General features: G+C 36.4%; 2 protein-coding genes across 4 annotated transcripts in view; one reads left to right on the top strand and one right to left on the bottom strand.

Annotated features, from left to right (window-relative positions):
- MED12L (mediator complex subunit 12L) overlaps window positions 1–18,074 on the top strand; it is a 393,990-nt gene that overhangs the window by 286,384 nt on the left and 89,532 nt on the right. The gene's annotated exons all lie outside the window — the stretch shown is intronic.
- The window catches only part of P2RY12 (purinergic receptor P2Y12), a 65,296-nt gene continuing 50,311 nt past the window's right edge, over window positions 3,090–18,074 (bottom strand). For 2 of the 3 annotated variants that reach the window (XM_069104771.1, XM_069104770.1), the window contains exons 2-3: window positions 10,755–10,922; window positions 3,090–7,125 (exon numbers count right to left, since the gene is read on the bottom strand). In XM_069104771.1, the coding sequence (XP_068960872.1) occupies window positions 6,080–7,111 (1,032 nt within the window). In that variant the 5' untranslated portion in view covers window positions 7,112–7,125; window positions 10,755–10,922 and the 3' untranslated portion in view covers window positions 3,090–6,079. Of the gene's footprint in view, window positions 7,126–10,754; window positions 11,030–18,074 lie in introns of those variants that run through there. The other variant, XM_069104772.1, reaches the window with a different exon arrangement.

Consider the following 18,074-nt stretch of genomic DNA (forward strand, 5'->3'; position numbering starts at 1 on the left):
AGAATGAAGTACAAACAGCAGTGCTTTCACACAGTGTCCAGCATATAGCAGGCATTTAATAAATGCTTGTTGACTGACTACATGTCAGTGTGTTGAGAACTGAAAGCTCTCTGTCAGGTTCCTATGATCCTATGCTCTGCATTTATTAATATGAATAATATTATGTATTATAGAATAATATGTATAAGGTATAAAAGACTTTAGGAGTTCTCTCAGCCTTTGGCAATCTTAGTTCTGTAGAATTTGTCCTTCACATCTCATCGAACTCCAGAAAGCTAGCTGAGACTGCCCTGAGCACAGGGAGCTCTTGTGGGAAAAAAGCAAATTGCTATGCAAAATAAAAGGAAAGAGGAAGTCAAAGGGTCTCTTAGGGAAGTTTGGAATTCCTTAATCTGTTTCGTTTTGTATTTCTTGAAAGCACATCTAGCAGCAGCTTGAATGGGCAAAGGGACTGTGATTGGACCATAGTGAACTGGCACCAGTTAGTACAAGAAGCGCTGTGTGGATTTGACGTGGCATTGTTTCAGCGACCCTCCAAGAATTTTCAGAGGGAGATTTTCGTATTTCACAAGTTACTTAAATCTTACTGATCTCTGTGTTCAGCAGGATGAGGCATATAAGTGGGGTATGTGGCAGCAGTCACTGAATAGATGTGGATGGCCTTTGAAGTGTTCTAAATACGTTTGACAGTTTTTGCTTCAATTTGATTAGGTAAAAAAAAAGTTTTCGGTATAAAATTAAGGTTATAGCAGGACTTCTATGCTTTTTGTTAATTTCCTATGAAATATAGAATAAAATTACATTTTGTTCTGAAGGTGGTAGTTTTAAAAATCTTAAGCACATAAAGAAATGAACATTGTAATCCTAATTCATTAGGTTGTTGAATGACTATAATTCTGTTCACTGTTCTTACAGGAAATCTGTTGAAAAGGCTTTCATAATTTGGAAAAAAAAACTGGGGAAATCACATTTCAGTAACATTTCAAAATGCCATAGGGTGGGAAATGGACCCTCAAAAGAGGAACTAAAGGGTAGTTATCTACAATAGTTTTAAGCAAAGACTTTTTCAGGGGAATAACTTTTAAAGTGAAGGCACGTGCTCAAATTCTTTCTAAGGCAGTTGGGCAATAAATTGGTCTCTCTACTTTTATTATAAACAAGTTAATAATGACCTAGTATCTTTCTGGCAGAGGTCCTTAAAAACTGATGCATGCAGTGACCAGTTGTGATTCCACAGGATTCATATGCTGCTCAGCTCCATTCAGTGTCTCCAGATGCAGACTATGACAAGTTTATTTTAAATGTGACCAGTATGGGAATTTGTTTAGTTTGACTATGTATGTATGTATGTATGTATGTATGTATGTATGTATGTATATACAATGGTATAGAAAATGGTGGGTTTTTTTCTTTTTTCCCTCCAGTTTTTTGTTTTTTTTTTTTGTGGGGGAGAAGCAAATGGGAGATAGAGTGTGGATAGGATAGGATAATAAAGTAGAGAAAGTTTAATTGAAGCATCTTTTTAAAAAGACTATACAGAAGAAAATACAAAATAAAAAAAATCACTGATAAATAGAACTTTGAAAATCACAGGTTGAATTAATTGCACACACATATATATACACACACACATATACACACACAGAGATTATTTTAATGTAGGTCCTTGAGGGCAGAGATTTTACTACAGTAAACTTTTTGATCAATTGTTTTATGTGTATATGGGAATATAGTCAACTCACAGTTTTCTGCATCTTGATGATTCTTTTTTTTTTTTTTTAAAGCAATCGGGGTTAAGTAACTTGCTCAAGGTTACACGGCCAGTTATTTCTGGGTGTGGTGCTGAGTATCTGAGCCCAGATTTTATCCAGGTCATCCTGACACTGGAGCTGGTGCTCTTACTCGCTGAGCCACCTGGCCGCCCCTATCTTGATGATTCTTATTGGAAATTTCCAAATACCAGTATATTTTCTCCCTACTTCCAGACAGTTCACAGTGCCTAACCTCTATACCCTAATAGTTCATTAGAGATGAAGGAAATGCAAGCAAAATTTATAGGAGCCTAAGTCATTGACTCAGTTCAGTGCACATTCATTAATCGCCTACTGTGTGCAAGGCACTAGGTAAAATACCAAAAGATTAAAGTCAAAACAATTTCTGCTTTCAAGAAGCTTTCTTCTGGGGGGTGGGGAGGAAGATTATGTTTTTGCGATGAAACAAATAGTTCGGTTTAATGACATTTGTAGAGGGAGAGAGCGCTACCGACTGGGGTGACAAGAAAAGACTTCTTGTAGGAGGCCTGACCTTAGAACCCTGAAAGATGGACAGCAAGAATTCTGAGAGATTGAGATGAAGAGGGGAATGTGTTCAAGCAGTAAGGAATAGTTGGTGGGAATGCCAGGATATGCAAGATGGAAGATCATGTTCATGGAGCAGCTAGTAGCCCAGATGGACTAGAACATAGATGAATGAGAGTCACATGAAATAGAGCAGAAAAGTTAGTCAGGGTCAGATTGTGGCTTCAAAGGCCTCACTAAGAAATATCCTTGAGCCAATAAGTGTCCACTAAAGGTCTGAGAGGAGACATGGTCTGACAAGTGCCTTTAGGAAGGATTTTGACAATTCTGTAGAGGGTGATCGGAGAGAGGTGAGATCGGAAGCATGTAAAGGAAATGGTGCCTGAATGAAAATAAGGAATGGTTACAAAAGTCTTTGCAAAGACAGGTTAGTGGAGGGGGAAGGGAGAAGGAAGAACCAAACACCACTCTAAGGTATGAGTCTGGGTGACCATGAGGATGCTGGGCTTTAACAGAAGTGGGGAATTACCACAGAAAAGGTTGCTACTTCCTAATGTTGAATGTGAGGTCATGTTTTGTTTTTGTTTTTGTTTCTACCCCATGCAAGTTCAGAGACCCCCTTGAAATCTATCCATGGGTTTTGGGGTGGAGTGTGTTGGAGGGAATCTGTGGATCCCAACTTAAAACCTCTTCTTTCTAGTTCAAGGTCAGCAAAAATAGTAGCTGAAGATATGATCAGAGTTGCTCCCCCCCTTTTTTTAAGGGGAGCAGGATTAATCCTTAAAACCAATAAACAGAAATCTTTATTTAGACATTCAGAATGAAACTGCTAACCACAGATGTCAGACTCACAAGCACACGTGGCCCACAAAATCCTAGAATGCCAGCCAATCAGATAAAAACATAATTGGGAAATGTTTAACGCAATAAATAAATAGTTCAACCAATATCATGTTAATTTGTATTTTTCTAAGTCAATGTATGGCCCACAGGGGTCAGCTTCTATTTTAGTTTGGTTTAGCAGTCAGTCAAACAAACTGCTTTCAGGTGTCCTGGTGGTGCCAGGGTGGGCTTCTAAGGTACCCAGTAAAACTTTCACCTTGGGAGGTTCAAGGATATCTCTGACTTCTATCGAGTCAGATTTTCCCATGGATTTAAATTATAAATTGTTGTTTATATTTATCTTTAAAAATATGGGTTCATCATGTATGAACCTGAAAGAAAGGACACAGCTTTAATATATGTTTTGGAAGATGTGAAACCTTATCCTTCTTGCTTACTCCCTCAGAGGCCTCATTTGAGGATTTGGATTGATTCACCATTGGCCATGAGTTTCGCCTTTGGAACTCTGAGAGCTGTCACTCATAAATATTATTGTTTTCAAAGAAGAAGATACCGGTGACAAGCAGTTAACAGTTTAATGTAAATCAGTCATGTTACACACCTGACTTATAAATAAAATTTCAGTTCTCACAAAAAAAAAAGGTAGTCATCTGAATTCCCTTTTGACCATTTTTAGCAACCATGTATTCTTTGTTAATAATATTTTTTATTCTGGCATCACCTAGATTTTTCCACTGTATCTTCCCTTTTCCTCCTTTTACTCAGTGAAATAATATTCTCAGTTTAATTATTGATATCAATAATTGATAATAGTAACAATCATCTAGAAAACTCCACAGATCTGTATTCCTTTACCTTTCAAGCTTTTTTTCTTTCATAAGAAAAGTCATTCAAAATTATTTCTTCACGGTGCATTTACATTTAAGACATTTTGATTTACTATGAAATGTAATGATTTGGTTTCACTAAGAATTAAAATATTAGGCTGTTTTCCCCTGGACTATTATTCCTATGAAATTCTAATTTGCATTTTGGAATGGAAATCTTATGGGCATCTGTGAAGTATAAAAGGTGTTCTATAGTAAAATGGCTTAGCCAGAGCCAGGGTTGGGGAACTTTCAGCCTCCAGGCCACATGTAACCCTCTAGGTCAAGTGCATCCCTTTGACTGAGTCCAACTTTTATAAAACAAATCTTTTTATTAAGGGGATTTGTTACATGAAGTTTGGATTCAGTCAAAGGGCCCCACTTGAGGACCTAGGGGGCCACAGGTGACCTATAGCCATCAGGTTCCCCACCCCCGACCTAAGCAGTATCAGATTGCTGCCTAGGCAAAACATTCAGCAGTTCATATTTTTCCATCTTTAGAAAATGTATGAAGATAAGTCAGGTGAGAAAACCCACTGTGGTTTATCTAGTGAACTGATTTGGCTCTCACTTACTTATGGTGCTTAAAAAACAAATGCTTATCAAGCTGAATTTTTTGACAGCATCATTTTCAGGGAATTCATATGAATTGTTACCCATTCATATTTATAGATTTAAACTGTCCTTAAGGATTGGACATTATGGTGAAACATCTGGTAAGGCAGATAGAGAGACACATTCAAAGATCTGAGGTTTCAGTGGGATGGGCATCCCTTCCACCTCTGCGGTCTCCCCTAGGAGACCTTCCTCCCCTCTTCATTAATTACTGTCCTCAAAAAAAATACATCACAATTTTTGATCTTCTCTCAGCTCAGCTGGGTTAGTCCTTGCAGCACAGACAGTAGTTGCCAGGCTCTTAAAAAAAAAAAAAACCTTTCCATTTTGTTGTGAAACCTGACAGAAGTTGTGCCCATTTGGGTTAACCTTTGATTCTTCCACATCACCCCTGTGCCTTGATGAGGTCTTGGAGAGGAACACTTTAGTGACACACATGTATTTAGAAGAAATGTTTTTCTAATTAGGAAAAATTGTAGAACAGATTCTTGTGTAATTTTAACTGCTGTTTTATCATTTTCAGTTAAATCTGCTCTACCTTTGAGTTATTTTGCATAATAATATGTAAATTAGGAGCTAATGATGATGACAATTACCATTTAACAGTTACAGTCTTTATAATGGCCTACTGGTGCTTCAGCATAGAAGCTGAAGAAATATTAAACTGTGAAATATCCATGAAGTCAGACACATTTCTGGAAATGAGCCCAATTACCCTAAGCATCATTAACAGTATTTTACCCCATAAATACAGAGTCACGAGCTAAAATCTATTTCCAGTTTCAGAATACTTCGTATTTTCCTGAATTGCTTTAATGACTGAATGTCAATCTACTAGAAACACCTGTTTTTCTTCTCTAATATCTCTGCTCCTGTTAAGTGAAGGAAACATCCTTCAGAAATTGAGAAGTTTATTTACTTAATGCTGATTTAAATACAAAATAAAATTCACTATCAGGATATGTACATGACCTTTGTTGCCCATTTACAACAAAACCACTTAAATATTTAGGTCAGTTACTGAGTTGGGAATTAGTATCTTAGCATATATGTTTTGTTAAGTAATAATTATTGTTCTGAAGGTGGTCCATTCCTTTTCCATTAATAAGGGAACCTTATCAATAAAAAATCAAAGCAGATAGTGTACAGTACTTAATTCACTATATAATCATGGAAAAGCATCTCTTTCTACTATGCGCTATGACTATTATATGGTAGTTTGTTATATACCTTTCCATTAGGTTACTTCCCTACATATTATCAATAGCTTAGAATACTGAAAGGTCATAACTGAAGGTTAATAAAGTATTTTGTTGGCTTTTCTAAAAAATTCTATGTTTCGGTGGATTTGGCCATCAACTCACCTGCTTCTCAATAAGCTATAATACTTTTATTTATATAGTGCTTTTCTTCAACAAAGTTAGAGTAATGAAAATGTTTTTCCAATGCCTCCTGTCTCTATAATGGGATCTCTTCCGATGGGCTGCTATTGTCCTGCCCTTTGTTTCTGATTTCCTGGGGTGAGAACATGGTAGGAGCTTTTCTGTGTCTCAGCATACCCATCAAGGAATTCCTAAAGGATTTGCAGAGGTAAAAATATATGAATGGATCTAAGCACGCATTCAAGGAAGTCAACCACAGGGTACTCTCTTTCACATAAAATAAGGTATTCTCAGCAGTGCAGTCAAAAACATCTCTTGTTTGGCTTAGAGTGTAGGGAATTCTGGCAAAATGAAAAGGCACAAAACAAATGAAAAACACAGCAATGACAATAAACACTTTGATGTTTACCTTTTTCTTAGGTGCTTTGCCCACCCCCCTCGTTCTTACATAGGATCGATAGAGCTCTTTCGTGATGAGTGTGTAGCATACAATTATGATGAGCAGATTGATCCAGAAAATGACTTGGCAGATGTAGTTAACAATTTCATGCCATACCAGACCAAACTCTGACTTGAGGAAAGCACATTTGTTCACGTTTGAGTGCCCTGGTTTCTTGTTGGTTAAGATCATGTTTGGCAAGGACAGGAGGAACATGAATATCCAAATCACAGCGGAAAGAATCTTGGCGCCAAGCAGATTGTTGAGGTTGGATGTCTTAAACGGTCTGGTAGTTTTCTGGTAACGGTCAATGGTGATCAAGCCAAGGAAGGAGATACTGATGTACATCGTGAAGTAGAAAATGACCGAGGTGACCTGGCATACAAATGCCCTCAGTGGTCCCGCTCCCAGCTTTGCATCACTGAGGATTTTGAAGGGGAAAGTCAGTATCATGAGAAGATCAGAAATGACAGTGTTCTTGAGGAAGATGATGAAGTTAGATTTACTGGGGATTTGGAAGAAAATTCCCATTGCCAGACTGTTCATGATGATCCCAACAACAAACAAGATTGTGTAGAGAAGGGGGAAAAGAACTTGGGTGATCTTGTAATCTCTGCTACAGAGACTGTAATTTCCAGTTCCATTGGTATGGTTGTAGAGGTCACTCATTTCCCCCTTCTTAACTTTGGAAAGAAAAAAAGTTAAAAAATATATATACACACACACATATTAAATACATACCATATACAGATGTTATATATTTGTATGGATTATAAACCTATATTATGTTGCATATTTTAATATTAGATGATTTTATGTATTTATAATATATTTCTATGTGATATAACAATAAATCTTTAAATATTTATAAATATATATAGTTGAATTATATCATATGTAATATAATATAGAAATAATCTATACAAATATTTAATATAATATATAAATTTTTACTAATAAGTAATATATTCTTTTAATGTAAATATCTACTATATTAAAACCTCATGAATGTGATTTTTGCTAAGACTTGTAGATTTTAACTTTCCCCTTTAGTAGAAATATTTTGCATTTAAGTTTTTAAATTACCCATATCTGAAATTGAACTATCTTCTTGTCTTTTCCTTGTCACTCCATATTATTGAGAAGTCAGAAGTTAAGTTCATGGTGACTGAGCTGTTGATTTATTTTTTTTATTGGCCCATCAGACTTTATTGCCTCAGATTATATTCCTGAAAACTTCATAGTGGAAGCCATGTGGGTTTTTTTATGTATATTTCATTACATCTTTCATTTAATAGTATTTTAATTTTTGTAATTACATGTAAAGATGGTCTTCATCATTCATTTTTATAAGATTTTTAGTTTCAAATTTTTCTCTTTCTGAATTGTTGATTTTTTAAAAATACAATATGGTGGTTTGAAAGAAAGACTTTTACAAAAAGAGAGTTGTTTCCTATCTAATGATGATCACAGGGTGCAGAATCCCTGCTTTAGAGGGAAGTTCTTTGAACTGAGACCATTTTAATCTTCCCCCCCCTCAAATCCTGAGGGTTTTTTGAGGCACATTTTCTATAATACCATTAATCAGTTTTTAATTTGAAAACAGGTGAAAGAATGGAACATGTTTAACTTGAAAAGATAATTCTGAAGAATTCTTTGTTTGCCTTATCATGGAGCAAAATGCTTTTCAAATATGGTTTTTTGGGTTATGTCTTTCATTTTCTTTTTTTCTCTGGACCTGTGATTTCATCCTTCTAACCCAAAGTGGGCAATACTGCCCCCTGGGGGCTGCTAGAAGGATCGGGGGGGCAGTAGGAATTTCAGGTACAATTGGACACGTAATCTGAGACTTCTTTCTTAGTTTGTAAGATTTACAGGGGGGTGCTGAGTAAATTTTTTTTTTTAATGGGGAAGTAGGCCAAGTAAGTTTGGGAACCTCTTCAAGAAACTGATGTTGAGAAATCATCATCTGCCATTGCTGATTATCAACTGCTCAGTGATTTATAGTCAGATTTATAGTCAGTCACCAACAGGTTAAGTGCCCCAGGTTGTCAGAGGCAAGATTTGAACCCAGGTCAATTTGACTGCTGAAGCCTGCTAAGCTTTTCTGCTCCCTCTCAATATGTCTATTATAGAGAACTTTAAAAGGGGAGTGGAGGAGGAGGAATCATTTGGATGTGTAATCCAGTACCTTAGAATTGAAATACAAATGAATTTCTAATTTTGCATGAAAAACAAATCAAGCTCACCTTTTAAAATAGCTTTATGTTTATTGATAAACTTCCTCCACCATGTGCTACTCCCTCCATTGTGTACTATTCTCAGGATTTCTAGTCTTGGAGGTGACCCCTAGTCTTCAAAGGCAATGGGAATGAAGTATGACTTCTAGCATGGCTAATGAGACTGGGTCATTGTTCATCAGTCTGTCAACAAATAGCAGTATATATCCAAGGTCTGAAAGAAACTCCTCACTAGTAAGTTCCAAAGAAGATGAATATTTAGACCATAACTCTCAAAGATCCTCTCCAAAATCATGGAGGGGACTTGCAAGCTATAAGTTGAGGAAATCATGCAACCTTTAAATCATGGAAGTTGAGCCTGTAATTTTATTGGTATAAAGGAGGAATATATATATAGGGAGGAAATTACATCCACCAATACAGGTCAGCATCTTCTTCAACTTAGCTGTCTTGAGCAGCAGTGCTCAAGTGTTCTTGTTCTCAGGACCCCTTTATAGTCTTTAAGTATCACTGAAGGACCCCAAAGAGCTTTTGTTTATATGATTTATAGCCATCTGAATTCACTGTATTCGAGATTAAGACTATTAATTTTAAAATAGTTTTGGTTCTCTTAAATATAACAAGAGTAATAAACACTATATCTTAACCTAAATAGCAGATTTTTCTTTTAAAAAACGGGGGGGGGGGGGGAGAGGCGGCCAGATGGAGCAGTGAGTAACAGCACCGGCCCCAGAGTCGGGAGACCCAGGATCGGTTCCGACCTCGGATGCTTAACACCCACACAAAATAACTGGCCGTGTAACCTTGAGCAAGTTACTTAACCTCATTTGCTTTAAAAAGAAAAAAAAAGTAAAAGTACTTTCTGAAGCAAAAAATTTAGTCAGAATGGTTTTCTAGATCTTAAGATAACTTGATTCCCATATCTACTTCTGCATTCAGTCTGTTGCGAGATATTGTTTTGGTTGAAGAAAATCCTGCCTTCACACAGTTCTATAGTTCTATAGAAAAGGGAGAAGTATTTTAACAGGCACATAACATCTTAGTATTATTGTAAAAGTGATGTCCAACCTCATGGACTCCTTGAAAGGGTTTCAGAGACTCCCTATAGGTTCTTGGACCGCATTTTGAAAGCTGTTGGTCTAGAGCACTGAGGGCATCAGGGTCAGTCAACTGGTATGGCTAGAGCTGAAACTTGAACCCGTGGTATAGAGGTCAGCCTCTATCCACTAGGTCTGGTGCTGATAGCCTTGAAGCATCTGTCTATGTATGAAGTAGTGACATATTGGGAAGTCATAAGTTGAAGTATTTCCTAATCTTGTAATGGTAAGATTTTATCTTTGTCCACTCCAAGAGCTTGACATTTTATAATACAGAGAAGTTTTTTGTTGTTGTTGTAAGAGAATTCTAAATTATTCTTATGTGATTTCAAACCTGGTTTAGATTTCTAAAATTAATCCAGTTATGAAAGTCAAATAACAATTCTAAACATCAACTATATGCCAGGGTTTGTTCTCAGAACTTGGAAATACAAAGATCAGTTCCTTATTCAAAAAGATGAATGTGGATAGAGAGAGTACAGCTGACCCTATACTTCCTTGTCTTGGGAATGTCACTCACATTTGTATGCAGCCCTGATGGCAGAGCTTCGAACAATTCAACTTGCTTAACAATGATTCCAATCAGAAGTAAATAGATTTTATATTTTAAAAAGTATATTCAAAATATTATTATAAAACTCCTTTAATATTTTGATGTATTAATCTCTGTTATTTTTCTGATGTTAAAATAAGCTCTTAACCTTTTAAAAAGAGGACTTGGTTTTCTCTATTGCCATAGAAGAAACACAACATGAGCTTGTATTATAATTTACTTCTTTGTGTATGCATGTTCACATCACTATTTATCAGCAGTACATATAATAATATTATATAGATACACTTGAAAATATGTATTTATATGTTTTATATCATGAAAGCTATTCTAAGACACATTTAATTTGGCAACATATATTGCCTATATATACTTCCCATTTATATATATATATATATACTTCCAAATACAAAGTTACTCACTCTGTAAGAGGGCTCTGAAGGATCTGAATTCAGTCACCGGATGTTAATCCTGCTTGGAGAGAAGCATCGGGTCTTTAGCTCTTTATTTCTTCCTTCCTTTTTTTTTTTTTAAAGATGACAAAGCTTGTTCAGGATACAGATGGTTTCATTGGTCTAATCGTGGGTATTCTAGAGAGAATGAGATGACTTCTTAGTCTCCGAGATTACCTTTAAAACCAATTGTGCACCAGCCACTCTAAGGCTTTGACTGTCCACTGGACTGTGTGTCCTACTTCTGCTTTTATTTCCTGGGGAAAGGAGGGGTTTGGCGGTGAATGGGCTGGGGGGGGGGAGGGGGGGGGGGGGGTGAGGGGTCATCATTGAAAAAGCCATTTGAATTCTTTAAGGCTTTTTAAAAAGACACTTTGTTTGCTTGTTTTTTTTTTTATTTAAATTTTTGTACTTTTTTTTTTTTTTTTTTTTGAGATAAAGGGGGGTGTACGCGTTGTACGGGGGGGGGGGGGGGGAGGGAGGGAGGGAGTTGAGAGGTCATCATTGAAAAAGCCATTTGAATTCTATAAGCCTTTTACAGAGACACTTTGTCTGCATGATTCTTCTTGTATTTAAACTTCTGACAGTATTTTTTTTTTCAGTTTGAAGATAAATAAAGCCCATTTCTTCCAGTTTGTGGCCTTGACTGTTTCAGATGATTATTTAACTGAAAGTGATAAAATTATGTTCAAACACCGTGTGATGCATTACCTTGGATCACATAATGACATTAGCTCGGCATTAGGAGTGCTTGTGAGGGAAGCTAGTCTTTTACCTTTGGTTTGGGGCCTGCCTGCTAATGTCATTACACCGAAGCAGTGTTTTTGAGCTCCCTTATAAGCGGAACAGTTTCCCCACATTATAGCATATCAGAAGGCCCAATCACATTAGGAAAGAAAGCCTTTCTATCATTACTGAGCTTATTGTATAAAGAGTCTTTCTCTAGTTTTCTTGAATAGAATTTAATCATGAATACAGCATGTTGTTATTTCTTTCTGTTTGTTAATTAGCTTAATTTTGGGGGGTGGGGGACAGGAGTACTAGTTGGGGTGAGAATGGGGGGATAGAGCCAGAAGGAATCTCAGAGGCCTTGTAGACCAAACCACTTATTTTAGAAATGAAGAAACAAAGGCCCAGGGAATATGTGATTTATCCAAGGTCATACGAGTAGTCAGCCTCTATCATTTTAGGATATTCCATATTTATTAAATAATTATTAGTAGATTAATAGGAATTAAATATTTTCTTAAGTATTTTTTAAAGTGGATGGGATAATTTGAAGAATACAGTGCTATTTCTTAACATAATAAAAACCTAACTGATTTGAGAAAATTATTCCACAGTGTTGAAAGCAAAAAAGAGTTGGAGTAACCCTCCCCCTACATCCCACACCACCAAAGTGGGAGTAAACCAGTGGCTTTGTATTAGACATTTATTCTTTTTAAATTTGTGTCTAAGGATATGTTGAACATGCTTCTGTAAAAACCCTTAGGATATTCTGTTAATATTAGGCAACTGCTATTTATTCTCATGCCTTTTGGAGTCACTTAAGATAAGAAAGAATTCAGACCATATTAAGTCCGTATCTTTAGTTACATAATGACTCAGTTTTGTGGTTATTCTCTAGAGGAATACATTTTGCACAAACACACAGGCACACAAAAACCACCATGCAAAACAGTAGCCTCCTAGCTTTTTTCCACTGATAGGCACCGCCAAATATTACACACAAGACACTTTCACACCATTTGGTTTTCAGCTCTGGATTGGATATTTTTGGAAAAGATGCAGTTGACATTGCTCCACCGTGATCTGTAAAGTTCTCCCAATGTGGACCTGTTATGTTGGGGATGAGGAATAAAATGTACTGTCAGCAAGTGTGATTTCCTGGATTTGGAATCAGAAGGACCAGGGTTCGATTCCTGGCTCTGACTTCCTTGAGCCTCATTTTCCACACCTGTAAAATGAAAGGGTTGGAGAAGATGCCCTTTTGGGTACTTTCTGGATCTGAATCCAAGATCCTATAGGCTGACGCTTCCATCCAGATGGGTACTTTATAGCTCTGAATCCAAGACACTTGCATACAGATAGAACTTTATTTCCAAGGATGCATCTAAGTAGACAACCCTTGGGAAGTTTGAGTCTTAGTAAATCCCCCTCAAATAAAATGAGATTAAGTGTACCTTAAAGAGTAATTGGAAGCTCTAATTAATGCTTATAAAGTGCTTTAAGATATCCAGATGAAAGACAGCACTTGAAAGAAAATCATTGTAACTTCAACAAATTCAGTTTGCCAGAATGAAGTTGAGGTCTCTAAAGAGAACAGAGATCCCTTGTCTTAAGTAATCAGTTAGACTTTCTATATTTTTCTTTATTTTATTTTTTAATAGTAATTTTATTTTTCCCAATTACATGTAAAGGCAATTTTTAGCATTCGTTTTTTAAAATGGTTGAGTTCCAAATTTTTCTCCCTCCTTCCCCACCCCTCTCTCCTGCCTAAAATGGTAAGCAATTCGATATAGGTTATATATGTGTAACCATGGAAAAATATTTCCTTCCATATTATAGACTTTCTATATGGAAAATTTGGTTGGTTGGAGAACCTTTACAAATTCTTACTCAAATGTGTAAATATAGTTATTTGAGAAAAAACAACAGCAGACAATGCTGTACATATGTCGTCTATGTTAGGATTTAGTTAATTTAGTCTTCCTGACAGTCACAAATAGAGAACTTGTTACTATAGAATTCTCAAATTTTTTATGGAATTCTCAAAAAACATTATCTCGATTAAAAAAAAAGTACCCCATAATATTTGAGAATGCTGTTGCTAAAGAGTGTCTACAATACAGTGAACTCTGCAGTTACTATTTTGGGAGGGAGGGAGGAAGGGAGAGGAGAGAGAGACACACACACAGAGACAGACAGAGAGAGAGAGAGAGAGAGAGAGAGAGAGATTCTGTTTCGATCAGTGTCTCATCTCCAGTTAGAATTGGATCCTGCATGGCTACAGGATTTCAGTTCCAAGTCTGCTTCTGAAAATAACTCTGCCAAACCAAAGAAAGGAACAGAGTCTTTCCCCTGTGTCTAGGGCACCAAACACTTTCTAGTAAACAGCGACATAGAAAATAATTATTTTCAATTTGATCATTGAACTGATTTGCTTCTATGGCCAATGAAATAAATTAGAATACTGATACCAGCCTCTGCCTCTGCCCTTTGGGGAAAAGTCACCTCATTTGGGATTGATTGCTGCTAACCTAGGAATTTAGTTACTGAAAGAAGACAGTACCAGGGATTTGATAACCGATACTTAAAAACCTGCCAGTTTTCCAGTGATGTAGTGTTTCCAGAGAAGAATCCTGGATAGCCTCAGTGATCAGAGTGTTAGTCTAAGTTAAGAAATCTGAGACTGCCTTCAACCAACTGTATGATTATGTGTCATTGGCCCTTCTTAGAGCTGAGGGTCTTGAAGTCCCAAAAGTCTCTGACACAGGAGCTCTGTGGTTATGGACAACTGACTTAACTGAGTTTGCAACTCAGAAAAATATGGATGATAATATATGTAATATCTACCCATAGGCAGCTAGGTGGTGCCCTCAATAGAGTTCTGGCGTCAAGAAGATATGAGTTCAAATGTGACCCCAGACCCTTACTAATTGTGTGACCCTGGGCAAATCACTTAACCCTGTTTACCTCAGTTTCTTCAGTTGAGCTGGAGAAGGAAATGGCAAATCGCTCCAGTATCTTTACCAAGAAAAGCCCCAATGGGATGACTAGGAGTTGGATATGACTCAACAACAAAGCAACAACAGTATCTCCCTCTTATATTGAGGGTTATTTTGAGGTTCAAAGGAGGAAATACAAATAAATCACTTCACAGCACTACATATAAACCAGAGTCTGAATCAAATAGAAGTGAATTTACAATTCCCTTATTCTGCGGAAATTAACCAAGCAGCAATAATTTGTTAGTTTCAGTGGAAAAATCTGTATTGAATGATTTGTTCCTAAGATAGTGCTAAAATTTGTAATACAATCTATCTTTACTCTGTAGGTCCAGAAAAATGGCTCAGGTAGGAACAAATCAAAACATCCCCAAAGTAAGAATTTGGGGACCTTGTAAAATTTTTGTTGTAAAAAATTGTAAAAATTTCATCAGGGAGATTCTGATGTCTTTCATCAGAAGTCTAGATAAGATTATTAAACTTCAGTCTTGCATTTCTGGGTCATTTTGCCTGCAGGCAAAGAGGTTGCTCTAAATAATGTCTTGATGCTTATCTTAAGTCAGTGGTCCACAATATTTTCTCCCATTGTAAAGACATCATTTCAAAGATGATATTCTCTAATTTAAAAGATGGTATGAAAAATTATTTTTGACAATAATAGGTTTGATTAAATTCTTATACTTTGTGGCTATTTTGAGTAATAGTTGGAATTATCCAACTAATTAAAAAGCTAAGCATTAAATTGACATTAGAAACAATAGCAATAACAAAACGAAAATATTATAGATATGGTGGTAAAGGGGGTATGTGGTGGAAGCTAGGGTTCACTCTAGGTCTCTGGTTAACTGCAAAGGTATTTTGTGGGTCAGTCTTCTCCAAAATGTACTTATATAATCTGAGTTGATGTGTTTTAGGTCTCAGTGATCAGCCATATGACACATTTCACTCACTAACAAAGACATTTTTGTTAAATACTAATGTAAACAAAGTATGATATTACTTTGTTTACATTAGTATTTATCATAATAATCCTCCCCTCCCCCATAAACCAAGCACTTTACATGACTGTAGGATGAGAAGACCTTTTAGCATTTGCAGGAAAGGAAAATGTGTGGCCAAGGTGCCTGTGAAGGGGTTGGGGTAATGTATGGGAGAGAACTGTCCTTCCTCCCAAAGTACAGAGTTGGTATTGTCATTGATGCCCTCTAAGTGACACTCCTGACTCCCCCTTTCCAGTCATTTGCCTCCATTCCCACCATTTGTCAATAGCTGGTTCTTCACTCCAGCCGTTCATCAGAGATGGCTATTGTATGGGTCTCCTGATGCTTTTTACAGCTTCCACTGCCTTGTTCCAATTTTTTCACTTACTTCCACCCTACTTTGGTTATCTTCCTCAATAGGGCCTTTCCCTTTTACAGTTGTTTCATTCTGCTCTGTCAGATTTTTAATTTTCTTTTTGTTGTTTTCTTATGAACTTGACAAACATCACAGACCCGAACATTTCTCTACATAAGAACATCAGAAGAAATGTATTTGAAACTGCGAATCTGTATTTCATCCAACTTATTCTTAAGTTTAGACCCTGATTAATGTGAATAATGAAGTGGTCATTATTCAAATTTGGGCTGAATATTTCCATTGAGCTAGAACCACTTACCATATTTTACATAATTATAACTTTGAATAGGGTGAATTCACGTTTATGTGACCACTTCGGGGGACTCACTATGTAGCAACTCCATGGTTCTGTTTGTCCCTGGCTCTCTTCCATTTTAAAAAATAGGTTATTTGGGTTTTTTTTTTTTAATCACTATGACTACCCCCATTTCTTCTTAGAAATCACACACATACACACACACACACACAACTATTTTGTGGCTAATAAGTGTTAAATTGAATGTAATAAAGCCACCTATTATCCATTTCCGAAAGTGTACATCACAATAATGACTGGTATTTAAATCTCATTTGATCCTCACAACTCAGGAATGTAGGTACTAATATGATTACTATTTTAAAGGAAATTGGGCCTGAAAGAGGCCTGTTAACTTGCCAAGGGGGTCATGCAGATAGTACATGTCTGGGGCAAAATTAGCCTGACTACCTATCTAATAGTCTTTTCATTGTGCCCCCTGACTGCCTTTATTTTCATCTCTAGTCCATTACTACCCCATTGCCTACCAAGGAGTGGTAAGCACAGCTCATCACCAGACTTCAGCAGTCATTGAGTTTATCTTAAATCTTTCATCGTTGTGAAAAGTTGTTTCCTGTTTCCCACTTTTTTCCCCAGCGTTTCCCTTGAGATTCTTGACTATTTGTACCTCTTGATTAATTTAGTTATTTTTGCATCATTTTTTAAAGTAACCCTTCCCTAGTGGATATCTTTAACAGTCTTTCTCTCTCTGTGTCTCTGCCTTTCTGTCTCTCTCTTCTTTCATCTCTCTTCCTGCCCTCCCTTCCTCTCCATCATCTCTCAAGTATGCTGTCATTTTGCTTAGAGTCAGAGGTCTCTTCTAATTGTTACGATTTATCAGACTTATGGCTAAGGTAATCACTTTGACTGGAAAACAATTGAGATACACTCTGGTAATTTGACCTTATCCCAGCAGTATGTTTGTACTATGCAAAGTATCACCACCAACTACACTGGCAAGGAAATTCTGAGAGATGTTACAGATAGAGTATTATATCTTGGTAAATATTAACTGGGAGGTATATTTGAGATACTAGAAAAGATTTTTAAAAAGCTCATTTGAAAGCGGAAAAAATGCTTCCTCGGAGACATCTTTTTTTTTTTTTAATAGATTTGTGATGGAGATTTAATAAATATTTCACATTTAAAAATAAATGTCCTTGCATTTTCTAGAGGTGAAATAGAGTGAATGATGACTCTGTGTGTTTTGGTTTCATATTTGAGTTATTTATCATAGTACCTTAAAGAGTGATGGGAAATGTGATAGTTTTCTTCATGGGAAAGAAAGATAATGAAAATACACTTTTGTCTATTTTCCATTAGTGCTAAAAGGAAAACAGGTATGTTTTTTCCCATTTCTAGTAGTTTTCTTTTTTTTTAATCTGTTTTCTGTGAGTTCAGATACCATTCGGGAAGATATCCTGAGATCCATTATCTCACGTTGGGGCAGTCACTGAGAATGGAAGGTTTTTACCACCTGAATCGTCTTGTCACTGCCTTTGCTTAGATTCTACAAAGAGAAAGCCCATTGTGGGAAGAGTAGACTCATTCAGTTTGATCTCACAAGTCATAACTAGAAGTAATTCGTAGATGATTAAAAAGAGGGAAATTTAGACTTGACATAAGGAACTTTTTTTTTCCCCCTTAAATTAAAGCTGGTGTCAATATGGGCTGGACTAGATGGTTCCTAAGGAATCTTCTACCTCTGATTTCATGTAGTACTCTAAAGAAGGGAGGGAGTACTGGAGAATTACTTATGAATAAGCTAATCTTGACTCTACCTTCTTCTAGTACCAGGAGGAAGACCATTGTTTTATTTCCCATGCTCTGAACAGTATTAGGTATGGAGTTTAGGTTATGAATATAGCT

Source organism: Petaurus breviceps, unplaced genomic scaffold, assembly GCF_028583685.1.
Source record: "Petaurus breviceps papuanus isolate PSGF00001 unplaced genomic scaffold, PetGlider_PUasm1.0 688, whole genome shotgun sequence".
NCBI classification, from domain to species: Eukaryota; Metazoa; Chordata; class Mammalia; order Diprotodontia; family Petauridae; genus Petaurus; species Petaurus breviceps.